Below are 17,185 nucleotides of genomic sequence, written 5' to 3'. Positions count from 1 at the left end.
TGCGCGGATGCGTGTTTCAGATTTTTAACGAAATGTTTCGTTAAGACCGATAAAACAAACTTAAAAAAGTATTTTAACATAAATCCAATAAAACTAATTTTCATTTTTAGACATTACACAAATATTTCTATTTATCGCCTTGTATACAATTTTAAATTAAATGACAAAAGATTTTGATATTTCATAGTATTGATGTATTTAAAATTATTATTTAAACATAAGAAAATATTCAACGTAACAATTATCAAGCATTTATATTGGAATTTTATGCTAAAGAGATATTAAAAATGCAATGATTTATAATTTATAATTTATAAACTCTTGATATCCACATGAAGAATTTTATTGATTAGATAATCAACAATTCAGCATCATCAAATGTTCGTGTAATAATGAAATTATAAAGAAAATTCATCATGAACATCTGACATGAAAATATCAACTTTCATTATTAATTATAATAAAAACAGCTAACGGTATAAACAGTTAGCCAAGCTTATCTATATATTTTTGTTTGCATCAATGGCATTAAATTCGTTAAAGTTACTCGATGAATTATTATTATTTTTTTTTTTTTTTTTTATCAAATAAGCAGTTTTGAACTTGTGCAACTTAATTAGCGAATTGCAATAATGTAATGTAAATTACAATGTCTTCAATGGCTTATTAAATATCCTTTGAATCTAGCTATTAACATTTTTCTAATAATCTTTTATTACAATTTTTTTTCGTTTTATTATAATTTCTTATTTTCCAAATGAGATTTTTTTTTGTTTCCAAATGAAAGATATTATGCTGAGGAAAGAAATATTTCAAAATGATTTAAATACTTTTGTTCGAATAAAGCATTTTGTTATTTATAGATCTTCCAATGAATTATCCGTAACAGTTAAAAGAGAATTTAATCATAATAAAAGTTGTATACATTTCGATGGATTGTATTTAGAAAGCAAAAGCATATAATAATTATTATTATAAACATTAAATCCATTCACACGAGCACATAAGTCTAATTACGAAGTATAATAATACGAAAATATAAATGCCATTGGATGACGATGCTTTATATGATATATTTTTTACATAATGTGATTACATTATTCATATATTACACTATTTGATTTTTAAAAATTATTTTATGATTAATTGAATTTATACATTAGTCGCATATTGTATACTTTTTTTCTTCTTTTTTTCTTTTTATGACTTTGAAGTACTTGAAAACTGTGCTGTAGAATTTATGCATCTATTCCAAGGAAAGAAAAATTATACATTATACATTATACATTATACATTATACATTATACATTATACATTATACATACGCATATGTGAACGTACAATTAGATACGAATATGTTTATCTTTGCATATACGTATGTGTAATTAAAAATACCTTGAAGAAAATACATTGTGGATATGGTTATGCATGTATGAGCTGTCTGTAACAATTTTATAATTTTATTTATGAATATTAGAAGCCAAATATATAATTACGGAATAAAGGTTTATCAAATAAATAATTAAACAAAAGTGCTTAAATATAGGTAAATAGAACGATTAGGGCTGTCCAAAAGAAAAAAAAGAAAAAAAAGAAAAAAAAATGAAATTCAACGAAATTATTTAACCTAAGCAAGCACAATAAAATCGTGATACTAGTTTCAAATATCTGTAACCATTATTACTTACAAATATACACACAAATCGCTGTTCGCGTATTATTAAAAACATAATGCAAATATAACGCTAACACAACTGAGTAATAATTGACACATACAAGGCGAAACAGTCGCATGCACATTGAAGCTGACAATGTGTCACGTGTGTACACTTTTGGCCATTTGCAATCGTTATTGCTTAACTTCTCTTAAATATAATGATAAAGGTATCCTGTCCAATCCGCCATATTGGATGTAGAAACATTTATTCGTTAAGATTGGTAGACTCGATCAGGACAAAAGCGAGGAAAAAATCATATTAAAGTAAACTCGGTAACGTATCACTCGGCGAACAATAACAAATGTCACTTTAATCAAACAATTTAATCGATGAGCTGTCTATCTGTCTAGGATTAACAATGTATTAATGATTTAGTGCTCGTATCCTTGCTCTTCTCAAGTATATTGTGCAGGTTTCTAAACTTAAGCAGGAAAAAAAAAGAAAATTCTAGATTGGCTGTTTGCATTAGGCAATAAATTAACATTAAATTATCATTTTATATGTTATATCTCAAGAATACAATTTCCATTCAAATGGCTTATTGGCATCACATGTCATGTATTCAACTTCCCTAGCTTACATGTAATAAAGAATTAACAAGTATGAATAACCGATTCTGATTTACCCCATGAAATGCAATGTTAATCCTTACGAATTAATAAAAGTTTAATAAGACTTATCAAGGAAATACGATATCAATGTACAATTACGTTTTAAGGATGCAAGAAAAAGTAAAACATCTGCCGATCAAGAAATTTCAATACCATTTACTAATGGAAATTTTCAAATAAAATGCCGTCTATTATTAATTAATGATCTTAATGTTTTCTTCCAATTTTTATGCTAACAAAATTTGCAGAATTTCGACAATTATAATTTTGAATTGCATACGACCAATCACTTTGTCGACGACTAGTCGCATCCACAAATCTTAAGAATTACAAAAATTGCATTTTTATTTCCAATTTATTATTCGAGTGAAAAAGTATCTGGTGAACGTTGAGGGATAATTTTCAATTTCTTAATCATAAGAAATAAGGAAGATAATTAAAATAATATCGAAATATGCCTTACGTACTATGATACACCGATAAAGTTAAATATATATTGGCAATTATGAAGAAAAGAGTATCCTAAAATTTGGCCTCTTTATTATCAATTATTTATAAGAACCACCGTGAAATTTGAATAAAAACAATTTTTATAAAATAAACCTGACCGATTAAAAATACATAAATTCTTATATGCAATAAAGTATTTTATATTAATTAGTAATTAATAATATAATTGAGCTACAACATAGGCTTATGGAATGAATGCGAATCATTAAAAATATTATTTTTATTCAGGTATAAAATAAATGCAAATATTAAAAAAATTTCTTTACAAAATTATATCAATGTTCCATTTTGTAATTTTAATTTCGTATTTGTATTTTTTTTTTTTATGTAATTCGTATACATATATATATATATATATATATATATATATATATATATATATACGTAGATTTTATTTGAAAATATAAAAGAAAAAGAAACCAAACGAATAATTAAAATATTTGCTCGATTAATTAATTATCTTTTAAGTTAACCTGATTTTATCTATATTTAGGATATTTTGTAGCTTTGCTTACAAATTAAAACGTCCACGCATTTGTTCTCAAAATATTTTATATCGTATAGTTTTACATTTGTAGCGTCGCATTTAACAATTTCTTAAACAACGCTTTTAATCGACGAGCGATCTTTTCTCTTCTTCGAGCTCAAAACTTTTATAATCCATCGCGCATTGGCTCATTATAAATATTGTACAACGAGTGACTAGTGTCCTCTCATCTTTGATAATAATAAAATGTCCTTCTTATTTCTGATCTCTCGATTCTTAAAGGCACATATTGCACATCCTTAAAATACACCTCAAGGCTCAACGAGGCTAAAGAGTCACAAGTTCTTACGAAATTCTTTGATTATGGCCGTGATAATAATAAGCCTCGGGGCGAAATCAAAGCTTTCCATACTAATTAATAGCTGAGAAAAAACTGTAACGTCAGCAACAATTTTTCATCATCCGAGGCCTTACTCAATATTATAATTGTAATTATTTATATATATATATGTGTATATATATATATATATATATATATATATATAAATTGTTTAAAAATGGTTTCTTTCATCGTAGACGGAAGTAAGGCTGAAGCACTATCGGCTTAAGTTTAGCTTCCTATTATTCAAAATTCAAAAGCTGTACAATATTGCGTCGCCCGTGAAAATAGCGCGAGAAGAAGTGCCTCGTCGAGTCTCACGGAGCCTTGATTAACTTGTCACCGTCTTTCATTCGCGTTATCAGTATGGGCGTTTTCGGCACACTGTCTGGATTATCCTGCATCGTAATCTTCACCCTGTGAGCTCCGGGAGTCAGTGGTGGCTGCTCGCAATAATCTAAAGCGTTTATGATCTCGTTGCATTCACTGTGCAAGCTCGTCCTAGTTGGCGCATCGATGGCCTCCATCGGTGGATTTAGTCCGTTAAGCGGCGCCTCGATATCCTGCTTAAGCGACTTCCTCGACGGTTTTATCGGATCGTTCACCTCAATGGCTATGCCATTCGTCTTGTTTGGTCCATTACTGGCCAAACTTGTTGGGCTTACATCGTATCGCTTCTGATTACATTTTGGCTCATCCGGCAGACTCGCGCTATTCATTAGCGGCACGTTTTCCATAGTGTTGCCGTTAATCGGCTGGACCTTCGGCTGCGTGACATTCTGGTCCAATAGAGTCCTCTGCATATCCTTCATCTCCGTGCCCCTTTCGACGTCCCTGCGCTTGCGCTTCTTTCTGCACAAGTCGCCCTTGTAAATGGCAAAGCCGAGGAGAATAGCGAGAATAACGAGAAGGGTTATAAGGACAATGTAAGAACCGATTCCCTTCTTGTTGTCTTGAGATGGTGACGTGTCCACGCTATTGTCCTCCAAGTTCTTGCTCGTAACGTCTTGGGATGTTAAATCCAACGCTCCCTCGTCCGTTGGTACGATGTTTGGTAGGTTTGGTGTTGCGCTTGGTATAACCGTGTGTTTAACGGTGTCGATCGACTCCCGAGTCGACGCGTCATTGGTCACTTGGATGAATTCCTCTTCCCTCAGATCGTCCTCCGCGCTCTTTTCCGTGCTGCTCGGGGCCGCTGTCGTATCCGATGATCCCCAGGGATTTAAATTACTAATGATGCTACCCAGTCCCCACCAGCTCGAGCTCTCGGTGGTCGTTGTCGTCGAGGACGAGGATGCCTGAGCTTCATCCTCGTCGAAAGCCCCTCTGCTCGTCTCGTTAAAATCGATTGCGGGCATACGCGCGATAATGCCCGAACCCTCCGATCCCGAGCCGTCGTCGTCGCTCTCTCCAGATCCTTCATCGGGCACGACGTGGTCAAGTGTACTTGCCGACGTGGATGTCGCGTAAGAGGAAACGGTATTTTCGGCTGCGCCTGAACTCGTCGGCCCAGCCTCGTCCTGTTTAACGTCCGTGCCCGACGGTGCACTAGTCGTGACGCTCTCTACTCTCAACGGCTCTTCCGTATCCTCGAAGGTAATGTCGTCCTTGGTTGGGCCGGTGGAGACCGATACATTGTCCGTATAAGCACTCCTGGCCGACGTTGTCGTTGTGATCGAGCTCGTTTCGGGCGTCGCTGTCGTTGAGGTCGACAACGTGCTCGACGCCATTGTCGTTATGATCGACAACGTTCTAGGCGCCATTGTCGTAGATGTCGTCCAGCTTCTGGAGCCCGTTGTCCTAGCGGTCGTCCTCGTTACGGGCATCAATGTCGATTCGAGCGCCGCCTCCTCTTCGCTCTCGATAAGCAACGTACGGTCCTCTTCTCGCTCATCGTACGCAAAGTCACTCTCCGAGATGGTTTCCTCTGTCTCAACCTCGCCCGAACCATCGACCATATCATCGATTGGCTGATCAGCTTGCATCACCAAGTCCTGCTTCTCAAACTCGCACATTAATCCCGTCTCGGGCTTGAAGATCGACGCGCGCTTAACGGAACTCGGCTCCGAGCAATATGTCTTCTTCCCGATCTTTATCCCACGTGCTAATAAAGCATCTCTGAGCTTCATGCTCGCGCAATTGCAGTTGAGAGCATTGCCGGATATGTCGAGCACTCTGAGCTCCTTCAAGCTTATCAGAGCCGAGGGAAGCTGCCTGATGGCATTGCCTTCCAATTTCAAGCTATAAACGCGCTTGAGCCCGTCGAACGCCCCGGCCTCCAAGTGACTTATGCGATTATTCGCGAGATTGAGTGTTTGGAGAGAGCCGAGCTTGGCGAAGCTGCCACTCTTGATGATCACGATATTGCCATTTGACAGGTCCAAGTGCCGAAGACTCGTGAGGTTGTTGAAGTTGCCAGGTGCCAAGATTTTCGACGAGGAGGGTGCTCGCAGGGCATGCAAATGGTACGTGTCGATGTATCGCGCATCTTCCAGGTCGTGGCACAATGCCGCGGCGTACTTGTCGAGGGAACAGAGGCTGTCGGCCGTATCCCAGACGGCGGCAAAAATTGCAAGTAACAGGCAGCCAAACTCGTACGTCCTCATGGTGAATTTTTGTCGATACTGAAAGGAAAAAAAAGCATCGTTAAGGCGCTCTTGCATTATATCTTGAAGGAAAATTGATTTAATGGGATTGTAGTCGATCGAGCTGACATTACCGATCATTATGAGCGTGCTATGTTTATCGATAGTTGGGCTAAAAAGTATCATTTTGCACTTTAACGTGGACATTGTTGGCAGTATCATCGATGGAAATCGATTGGAAAAGCAAATTACGGTATAGTGCCTATAAAAACTGTCGTCGTTTTTTTTTCTCTTTTCATTTTTCATTTTTTTTTTTTTCTTTTTTTTTTCTTTTTTTTTTTTTCTTTTAATGCATTCGTTAATCATCTAATTAGCTCATCGAATTACGCTCGTCGCAGTTTTATCGCATTTTTGCGCGGCCCCGTATCTCCACTCGATTAAAAATTAAAATTAATGGCAACCCAGGGGCGGAGGCAGAGCGGACTAATGATTCCGTGATTAATCGCTCGGCGACATTTGGTATTCGAGAAAAGCCCCGGGTCGCGCGTCACGAGGCACAAAAAGCCCCGGCCGATGCATAAATATCCGGGATTGTTGTTTACCACCGGTGTAAGTAATGGTGTGCATGCCAACTGCTTGTTAGACAAAGAGAAGAAAGGGAGAAGCACAGTGGGCCCATCGGCCAGCCAACCGGCCATCGATGCCAAATAACGCATGAAGTGAAAAAGCGATGTCACGCGGCGTCGTTTCGCCCTGGAGGTTAATGCCATGCGCGCGTCGCATACCGATTCGCGAATAGTGCACGCGCGCGTGCGTGCACAGGCCGAGTCCCGGCTTTCGTCACACGGTCCGCCAAGCGGAACGGGACTGCATACACGGACATCGTTACCCCGCCCCTCGTCACAGTCCATGATAATTACGCGTGGCGTTAGCGTCAATTGTGGCGCACTGGCGAGCGTACCGACCTCCGCCAATGTGCTCACCACAATACCAAACTTCGCTTCTTCTTTTTTTTTTTCTTTTTTTTCAGAATTACCCTCCCCCGCCGCCCCACGACTACCGCATCGTGCGCGGATGCATTACTTACCGACAGCCAGACAGCGCGCGAGGCATAAAAGGCTCGTAAACTCTAAGTCTCTTAAATACAGCGAGTACGCTTTTCCGCGCTTCCATTTCAATCGGGTAGCGGTGTTGCGCACACGAGCGCGGTTATTACCTTAAATTAAAGCGATCTCTTTATCTCTTTAAGGCTAGAGCTTGCGTGAGCAGAAGATTCGCCCATCGATTCCAAAAACATTAACTACTTCTTAGGGGCCTTTCGAGTGGCTCGGCAAAGCTAATAAAATCATAAAAATAGGCAATTTCTTGGAAAGTGTATGAAGTACTGATACACGTGGTAGGGATTTTGTTGGAGGGGGTAAAAAAGGGGGGGGGGGGAGCCCGTAAAGCTCGCCGGACTCGAATTTTCTCATAAGTACCAAGAGTTAAAAAAAATTATAGCCACTTTAATATAGTAGGATTTTTACACGATTTTTACATTACTTTTGACGAATTATATATATATATATTTTTTTTTTTTCTTATATATTTCTTTATAGTTTTTTTCCTTGTTATATATATATATATATATATATATATAACAAGAAAGAAAACTATTAATTTATTTTAAAAATTATAACTTCTGTATAAATAATCACAACGTTTCAATACTTTTTCTCAAATTTACCATTAACACTGAAATATAAAGATGCACGTATATATTTTAATATTCTTCATTATAAATGGCGTTACTCGTACTTTATTAGGAAAAAATTATTTAATGATATTAAAATATACTTTTATCATAGAATCTTCATTTTTGCCGGACGCTGAATCGCTATTATGTCTAGAATAAACTGCCAGTTGAGAGTAACTTGATTATTAGCTCATAATTATACATAAATTTTTTACAATACTAGAAAAACTAGAATGCCTTTACATTTATGCATTATTATGGATAAATGTTAAATAATCATATTTGTATTAAAAATAGACAGTAGTAGTGCGTGCCAAACAAAAAATTCATCAACTTATTAATGAATAGCTTACGTATATGTATGTATATGCGCGTGGGGGGGGATGCGTGCGTGCGTGCGTGCGTGCGCGTTTAGAGATAAAGAGAGAAAGAGAGAGAGAGAGAGAGAGAGAGAGAGAGAGATATTTTTCATATCTCATTTTTATATCTAATTTTTTTAATTTACCAAAAATTTTCCATTTTAAATGCGTTGAAATTAATTATTAAATCGAGAATTTATTAGATTATTAATAAATGGGAATGTATTTTTCATAAGTAAAAGGCAAGTATTATTAATATTAAGAGACATTGCTTATTATTCAGCTGGCTATAAAACGTAAAATTTATCGTGCAATAATCGACAACCAACTCTCTATTTCTCTCTCTCTCTCTCTTCCCAAAGTTCATTATAACAATCTTGAAATAAGAAAGCCAAGGAAAAATTATAAGCATTTAGGAGATGATAGCATTTTTTTTTAACATTCTCATATAAACAGTATTTTTTGCTCTTTTCAGAATAAAATAATATATCATTGGAGCAGTATAATAATTCACGAATATAAAAAATATCGTTCTCCCTCTTCAATTATAGATAAACTATTCACTAAACAGTTAAAATTGTTTACGTAGGCAATCGATTGATTAATCGCTCTTCCAATCTAACAAATTCATATCTGATATCTAAAACTCATTTCCGCATCAAAATAAAACAATAAGCACTTAAAGATAAATCACAGCCGTAGAAAAATACACGCAAGCGCGAACAAATTTCCACTAATAAAATTAACGGATTTCCCAATTTTCAACATACAATTATAACCTACGGAACAATCTATAGCTTCACAATCCCTCGCAGCGGCACATCTCACCCCGGTGATTTAGATCCATAATCAACGAGATCACACTCACAGCCAGCAGAGGTTGAGAAAAATAAAATCACGCGATTCGATATCGTAGCGGCAACTATCGGTGGCTGATCCGTGCAGACATTAGGACCGGACTTGCTCCTCCACCGCTCGATCTCGCTTATCTCGAGATTCTGTATCTATAATTGGGGTCGGGGAGCCAAAAGATCGGCGTCGCGACGCAGTTATCCGTTTACGTGCGCGGCTTCGATGACGATCATCGGCGGGCATCCGAAGCGACACTGGCCTCGCGATGCCGCGGAGATAGAGCGGATAGGCTAACCGCAGAGATGGAAATAGAAAGGCAGATAGAGAGAGAGAGAGAGAGAGAGAGAGAGAGAGAGAGAGAGCGATTGTGTATGTATGTTGGCGCACGCACGCGTACGGTTTGTGTATTTATGCTTATGGGTAAAAGAGATAGAGCGCGAGTCTGGAAAAAGAGCGGAGAGGAAGTCGCATAGAAAGGTGTAGCGGAAGCTACTGGGGATGAATAAAGTGTGGAATGTCAAGGAGATGAGTGAAGATTAGTCTACACACATGCACACACACCCATATGTATATATATATATATATATATATATATATATATATATATACACATAATGATATATAATTTTATCAGTTGATACAAACACTTAACGCATTGTTCTATGGCGGATCGATAGGAAGAGTAAAAATTTTTCCAATCTTGATATAATTTGAATTTTGATAAAACTGCTGATTATTGAAATGTAAACAATTTTCGTTGACGATTAAAGCCTTGTATAATTTACATTAATAATAGGAAAGTTTCACAACCACTTTAACCACATAATAGAAAGAAATCCGCTAAATTATTTTCATTCCATTTATTCTTTTATTTCCCATATTATTAAAAATTAATTTAAAAAAAAAAAACAAAAAAAAAATAATACTATATAATTATTAAGTAAAATTATTCAATTTCAATTTTCACGAATAAATAATATATTAAATGGTATGGTATGGAATTCAAAACCTTATAATCACATGCTTTACCTAAACCTTGGCATTTTGCTCTATCAGATTAATTTTTTTTTTTAACGCTTTGGCAATACCTACGTTATCGATATCTCTAAAACATCGGTAAAACATACCTCGTACACTAATAACATAAAATCCTATACATAGAACACACACACATATATATATATATATATAAGTTCTATGCATGAGAAACCGTCATTCATACAAAGACGATGAACCTTCGAAATAAATAGAAACATTGTCTTATAAGAAAGGAAGACGCATCCACATACTGCAGTCATAAACTATTTTCACTGCTTTGCATACGACTTGCGAGAGGCACAAGTGTTGCGTGACATCAGCTACGACATGGATATTCTTGGTGACCATAAGCACCACGTATCATGTGTAAATAAAAGATAATGCGAGCCTGATCAAATGGAAAATCATTAATTCGACGAAGCTCGAAAAGCAACGACGACGAGAAAAGGGAAACTTTATGTGACGTATGTTCACCTGGATTATTGCGTCACCGGAAAGATCGTTATCAAAGAGAATTCCTTGTACTGTAGGCTCTTGTCGGTAAAAGCAAGAGACATATGAGAGGAGGAACCTTTGTCGAAAGTCTTCCCAGGAAATATCATTTGATTCGTCCACGGAAAAGATAATGAAAAAAGCGATTGATCTCAAAATTGGGTTTGTTGATTTTTCGATTATTTAATTTCAACAGGGAATTTCAATTATGAATGGGGGTATATCGAAGACGCGCGCACGTTTCTTCATTCCTTTCAAACGGGAAAACTGATTTGGAATTCAGAATATATATAGAATGTATGTGCTACACTTTCCGTATATCATATTATTTGCTGCCAATCAAATTATTTTAATACTATCGATAAATCTTATTGGCTTCTCAAAACATGATTTAGGCATATGCAGTGTCGTAGCAATTATCATGCCAAGCGTGATTTATAGAAGAAAAAAAAAAGTTATAATATTTTTTTAATCATACGAGCTAAGAAGGCTATAAATAAATAATAAAGAATTATTTTATTTTATTTCATAAGATATGTATGAATAAATACGAAGTAGATAATATAAAATGCGACTACAAGTCGAGAGCATTGGGATGAAATTCGAAACTGAAAATTGCCATGACATGCGATGTATAACAAATTGAAATAATGTCATTTGAATTTAATCATAAATTCAATAACATTATGTCGTCGTATATTGTAAATCAATGCTTTCCAATGCTCGAGTGAAAGTTAAGAAGCTGACAATATCGTGTCCAATGATAAATACTATCTTGGCCTACTTTAAATACTAAATTGCACATAGAATCAATAAATTACATATAATTCACTAAATTATCCGACGAAAGAAATCTACTAATAAACAATAATTTGACATATGATCATGGCAGAACAAAGAAATGTGTTATTTTTCAGCAATTACCCGATAAAACAATATTTTTTATAAATACACAAATTATTTCAAATTTTGTTTTCTATACAGACGAATAAAAATTTAATAAGAAAAATAAACATTCGTTCGTTGAAAGCGTGATAGTCAATTTTTCTTTTTCATTTTTTGTCTCAAGATTATAGTCGACTTAACCAATACATTATTATTATTATTCTCGATTAAAATATATTCTAATTTATGAGCTTCCAATTAAAATATAATTAATCTTTATAACAGGAATGAAATCAAATAATATATTTTTGTTGTTGTTTAAATTGTCAAAAATATATATTAACCATGGAATTTATCGTGAAAATGATCCGTTATTTCGTTATAAAATTCAACGAAACTTTTCATCATAAATATCATATAAAAATTTATAATGGTTTAATCAATTTGTTAGGAAAAACAAGATGTACTAGTTTAAACATTTATCTATGCTCTTTGCCATAACTATGTGAATTAATGCAACGAATATTTTAGAAACAAGGTATTATTATCAGAATTGAAAATAACATTTATTGTTTTCTATACGGAATAACTTTTTCCTAATCTGCGTACAAAGACAAGTAGATACATACTAAACAATTAAAAATCCAATACTTTCTACGTAGAATAAATACCGTTTACATAAACTACATATACAGTAAATGATTATGCAATAACAAAAATATAATTCGTTTTTGGATTATTTGTTTATAACGGTAATATCTACTTATATATATATATATATATATATATTATTTCATGAATATTCGTTCTTATCGTAGATATTAATTAAAAATGTTTAATAGTAAAGTCAAATGATAATAATTTAAAAATTAACTATCACTCTGAAATGTTAGTAGTATATACTCCATAATCGTGTTTTTACTGTCTCAGTCAATGATTTTAAATTAACATTTTTTTAATGTAATATCAGAATGTAAAATAGGTGTTTCTTTTTTCTAATATATGTTACATTAATTTCAATGCTAATGCATCTCAAAAAGGTTTTCAAATGGTTTAAGAATTTTTATAAGGTCAAATGGCAGTTAATTTTCTTACAAATTATACAAATGAAGTTTATTTTACCACTAGGATAATTCCTATCACATATTCAATTCAATTATAAAAGTCAGCATTTAAATCTGAACACACTTACATATCTGTAAATTACAACGTTTAATATTGAAAATCATAATAAACGTTAACGAGTCAAATATTTAATATAAATTTATTAAATATTAAAAGCATTTTTACATATACATATATATATATATATATATATATATATATATGTATGTACTATAATTAATAGCAAACACAAAGTTAATTTACTATAAGAGTATTCAAATATGTTGCTATAATTAGAAAATAGTAATAAAAATTTGGAGAATTCTATCCTTTTCTAGATAACAGTTTCGTTCATAGCATATTAACATTTTTAAACTACATTATTTAAACGTATTTGTCTACCTCTATATTTAGCTTTTATTAAAATTGTGTAAAAGTCGCAAGTAATTAAGAATATTTACTTTATATTATAGAATAATATATGTAATCTTGCAAATTTCAAACCATTACAATTTCTAATGATATTTTGTCATTAATTTTTTCTCTAAACTTGAACCAAAACCAAAGTTGTATTATCGTTTTATTATAACTGAATATTATTAAATGTAATGTATACTGAATAAAATTAGATGTTTCATCATCAGATAAATAAAATGTTAATTGGCAATATCTTAGATAAAAATCTAATGTACGAATGGACGATAATAATAATAATACTAAAATTATTGTAAAAATTATTAATAATAAGCATAAAGTTTATTTTACATGATTTTTTTATTTCATTCATGATATTACTTTATGTCAATGCTATTATTATCAATGCTACAGAACTGATTGTATTAATAATTATTTATAGGAAAATTTGAATTACATATATTCGCAACTAAATACTTGAAAAAGAGTTATTTATTATCATTGTACTTTATAATATGCAATTAATAACTACGCAAGAATTGAAAATAATGACTTTAGCTCATTACGAATGATAATCTAAATGTTCAAATAAGTGTTTTCGACGGTTAGATTAAGAGTTAAAGCTATAACAATCATTTTTTATGTATTTACATATCATTAGAATTTGTACTATAAATTTTTATATTATGATAATTCCATTAATTTCTATTAATGAATAGAATGAAAAATTGATGAATTCCTTCTATTAAAATAAATCTTTTTTTTTTCTTTATATTAGATTTAAATAGAAATTTTACAATTAACTGAAAATTGGTATAAAATGCTCTGTTATTTTATGAAATATTAACGTGAAAAATTTTAATTTTACTCATTTAGCTTATTGACTTGACTGATTATTTTAATAAATTTTTTTTTTTTTTTTTTTTTTTTTTTTTTTTTTTCTTGAACGAAAACCATACTTATTTTGTACGTTTTAACGTTTTAAATAATATTCTTCAAATAAATGCACTTTAATATGAATGTACATTAATGAAATTGTTTTACTAATTATAAATGTTTATTTTTATAACGTATTCTGTGATGAATGAACAACCGATTCAAATGCATAATTTCTTTTAAATAAATTAGCTAACAGTTAATTAGCATTAATGTGACAATACACGAGTTAATCATATATATTATATTTTACAATAAATCAAATCGAGAACAAAAAGAGTCTATTATTTCTTTTATTTACCAGAGAAATAATTTACAACGCACTCTTTATGAAATACGTGCATTTACTTATAGAAGAAATTAGTGCTTTGCATGCAGGCATACATTTGCGTTTAATATACTCGTGTGTCTGACAAGTCAAAAAAAAAACAACAAAAAAATTAAAACAAAAAACAAAAAACAAAAAAAAAAAAAAAACAACAACGAAAAAAAGCAAAAAACAAATTATTAGGATTGGACATGTAAAGTGGAAAAAAAATTCAAAGAAATGTTATATACTAACTTTTTATTTACTTAGATTTTCGTCTCAGCAGCGACGCTGTCCACGTACCATCTGCAACATATCAATGATACGTACACGTGTTACTTCACTATTTATTAACAAGATCATTACATGTGCCTGACCCATATCTCAAAGTGCTATAAGCCGCTCCCTAATTAGTACACTATATGCATAAAAAATATTTACGCGCGCGCGCGCGCGTTTGCGTGTGTGCGTACGCGTGTGTGCGTACGTGCGCGAGTATAATGTAGTATATTTTAGGTATAGAGTATATTTTATACGATATATTGTAAGAAACGAGATAATTTAGTGGTTTCTTATATTGTCATTGCATTATAATTGGCCAAGAGAAGTATATTTAGGAAGTATTAACTAACAATTTGAAGAAAAAAATAATAACTTGTACCAATAGCAATCGCACGTAACATGTAACAAAGCTTTTATTGTAGACCGAATGTTAATAATTGCGCCCTTGTTGAATATTTCAATATATTAAATACACACTCTGAAAACGGACGAAAATATTAACAAATAGTTGGCATCAATTGCAATATTTGCGCAAAAATTATGCGAATAAAGTGGAAAAGAAATTTTACTTTAACTCAGCCAATGCCTAGTCATTTCTATCGCGGACAATATAATGTGCGGACAATATAAAAAATATTGCAGATACTTTAGAATTTAAACGAATTTTATTCATTCGCAAAAACATAATTAAATTTAATCTTGTAATTTTCAATCGTATTCACATTACAAGTATTTTCGTTGAAATAATTTTCAATATTAAGAATAAATCATTGGATTTTTAGTTTCCATCGAATTCGTAAGTTCAATTATAAATAATTCATTCACTAATAATAAATAATGTTAAGCTAAATAAATTCATCGTGTGTTTAAGAAGAAAAAAGCGAGTCTCATCAGTATCGAGATATTAGCCGGTAATGCGTTGTTATTTTGAATGGAAAGCAAACGAAGTAAGTAAGTGATAATATTTGCAAGAAAGTTGGAAAACATTCTTGACTCTATCGCGATGAGTTTTGAGAAAATTATTTTCTAACCAATTTCCATACGCTTTCGCACATTTAGATTATGAAATTTTCACCATTGAACGTCGGTGAGAGACAGAGATATTCAGGAGTCGCGGTGGTTTCCGCTCCTACGATATGGCATTTTTCTTCCTGCCATCCTGAGTGCTAATCGTAAAATAAGTTGTACAGTAATTCTTTACGCTTGAGATGTAATATACAACAGCATCCCTCACCCATTAATGTAATAGCCATAAACTTTTTTTCCTTGAAGTAAATTTATCTCAGGTTTTTTATAATAATAAATTCTTTACAAGTGGCGCTCAGACCCAAGGTATTTTATCATTAATTTTTTTATACTTTATGTAAAATTTTGCATTTAAAAAATTAATTTTTCAATTATAAAATGAAGAAAATTAATACTTTTTATTGACTATTAATTGTTCGATTTAATAACGTGTATTCATATCAACCAATAAAATTCAATTGTCAATGCTTCGAATCTGATATTAAAAAGTTATCTCGAATAACTTAACACGAACATAATTGCCGTACATGATATCGCAAAACACGTAGATTGTCGGGACTTTCGGATTGAAAAACAAAAATGTTGGCCTTAAAAAAAAGCACCTATTGCAAAAACAAAAACAAAAAAAAAAAAAAAAACAAAAAAAATAATTGCAAACATGATGTTTTGACGCAGCTCTACCACAGAGCAAACAGTAGGATATTTAAATGTCACCTATGCAATATACCAATACCTTTATGTATATTGGTGTGTTAGTCATACTTTAGAACGAGGCCCTTACCTACCACGTAAGATAAGGAATATAGGTAAGTAAGTGTAGGGCAAGGATTATACCAATTAATTATTAATCTACCTCGAATCACCATAATAATTACGGTACCTCTCATTGCGCCACGAAAACCTAAGTAATAATTGCAGCATCATTGCGATTAACAGTTAAAAAGCAGCATAACATTAATAAATCTGCTGGGGTGGTAGGATGCCGACGTAAACGTGGGTCTCGCGGTTTAGAGAAGGAGCAAAAAGAGGAGGCATTCGTCGATGGAACTCGCTGAAGGAAGGGTCGTGAGGGGAGGAGAGGTGGGGTGGGGGGATCGAAACATCGGTGAGACTTCCAGAAATGCGCAAATTTACAATTATAATGAGCCTGGAGAACCAAACGCCGACTCGGTGGTTCTTTATCTTGGAGCTATTAATAGAGTCTCGCCTGGCTCGCGGGCTATCAGCCGAGGCGTGAACCAACATCGCCGCTGCCTTATTAGTGTCTTCGGTCGCACTCTCTCTCTCTCTCTCTCTCTCTCACGCACGCACGCATGCACGCACGCACACACGCACGCACAAGCTTGTATATGATACATATTCTCTTTACGAGGAAAATTGCGAGCAGTGAGATTATAATGAAGCAGGAAGGAGAAGGAGGAGGAGGAGGAGGAGGAGGAGGAAGCACCCGTTGCATATTTCGCCT

At 33.2% G+C, this 17,185-nt stretch overlaps 1 protein-coding gene across 2 annotated transcripts; it reads right to left on the bottom strand.

Annotated features, from left to right (window-relative positions):
* Positions 1–3,897: 3,897 nt before the first annotated feature.
* On the bottom strand, positions 3,898–14,721 carry wdp (Leucine rich repeat protein windpipe). 2 transcript variants are annotated; one of them, XM_011502113.1, is made up of 2 exons: positions 14,668–14,721; positions 3,898–6,329 (listed from the first exon to the last, which is right to left on the bottom strand). In XM_011502113.1, the coding sequence occupies exon 2, from the start codon at positions 6,309–6,311 to the stop codon at positions 4,023–4,025; it is 2,289 nt and encodes a 762-aa protein (XP_011500415.1). In that variant the 5' UTR covers positions 6,312–6,329; positions 14,668–14,721; the 3' UTR covers positions 3,898–4,022. The 2 variants fall into 2 exon arrangements, with proteins under 2 accessions (XP_011500415.1, XP_011500416.1); XM_011502114.1 differs by lacking the exon at positions 14,668–14,721 and adding an exon at positions 9,168–9,471.
* Positions 14,722–17,185: the final 2,464 nt, after the last annotated feature.

Source organism: Ceratosolen solmsi, unplaced genomic scaffold, assembly GCF_000503995.2.
Source record: "Ceratosolen solmsi marchali unplaced genomic scaffold, CerSol_1.0 scaffold43, whole genome shotgun sequence".
Lineage (NCBI taxonomy): Eukaryota > Metazoa > Arthropoda > Insecta > Hymenoptera > Agaonidae > Ceratosolen > Ceratosolen solmsi.
Note: the sequence above shows the minus strand (reverse complement) of the source record. Positions and strands in the feature narration are given on the sequence as shown.

Bases quoted from the DNA above. Each gene is read 5' to 3' on its own strand.
- wdp (XM_011502113.1), bottom strand. From the start codon at position 6,311: ATGAGGACGTACGAGTTTGGCTGCCTGTTACTTGCAATTTTTGCCGCC.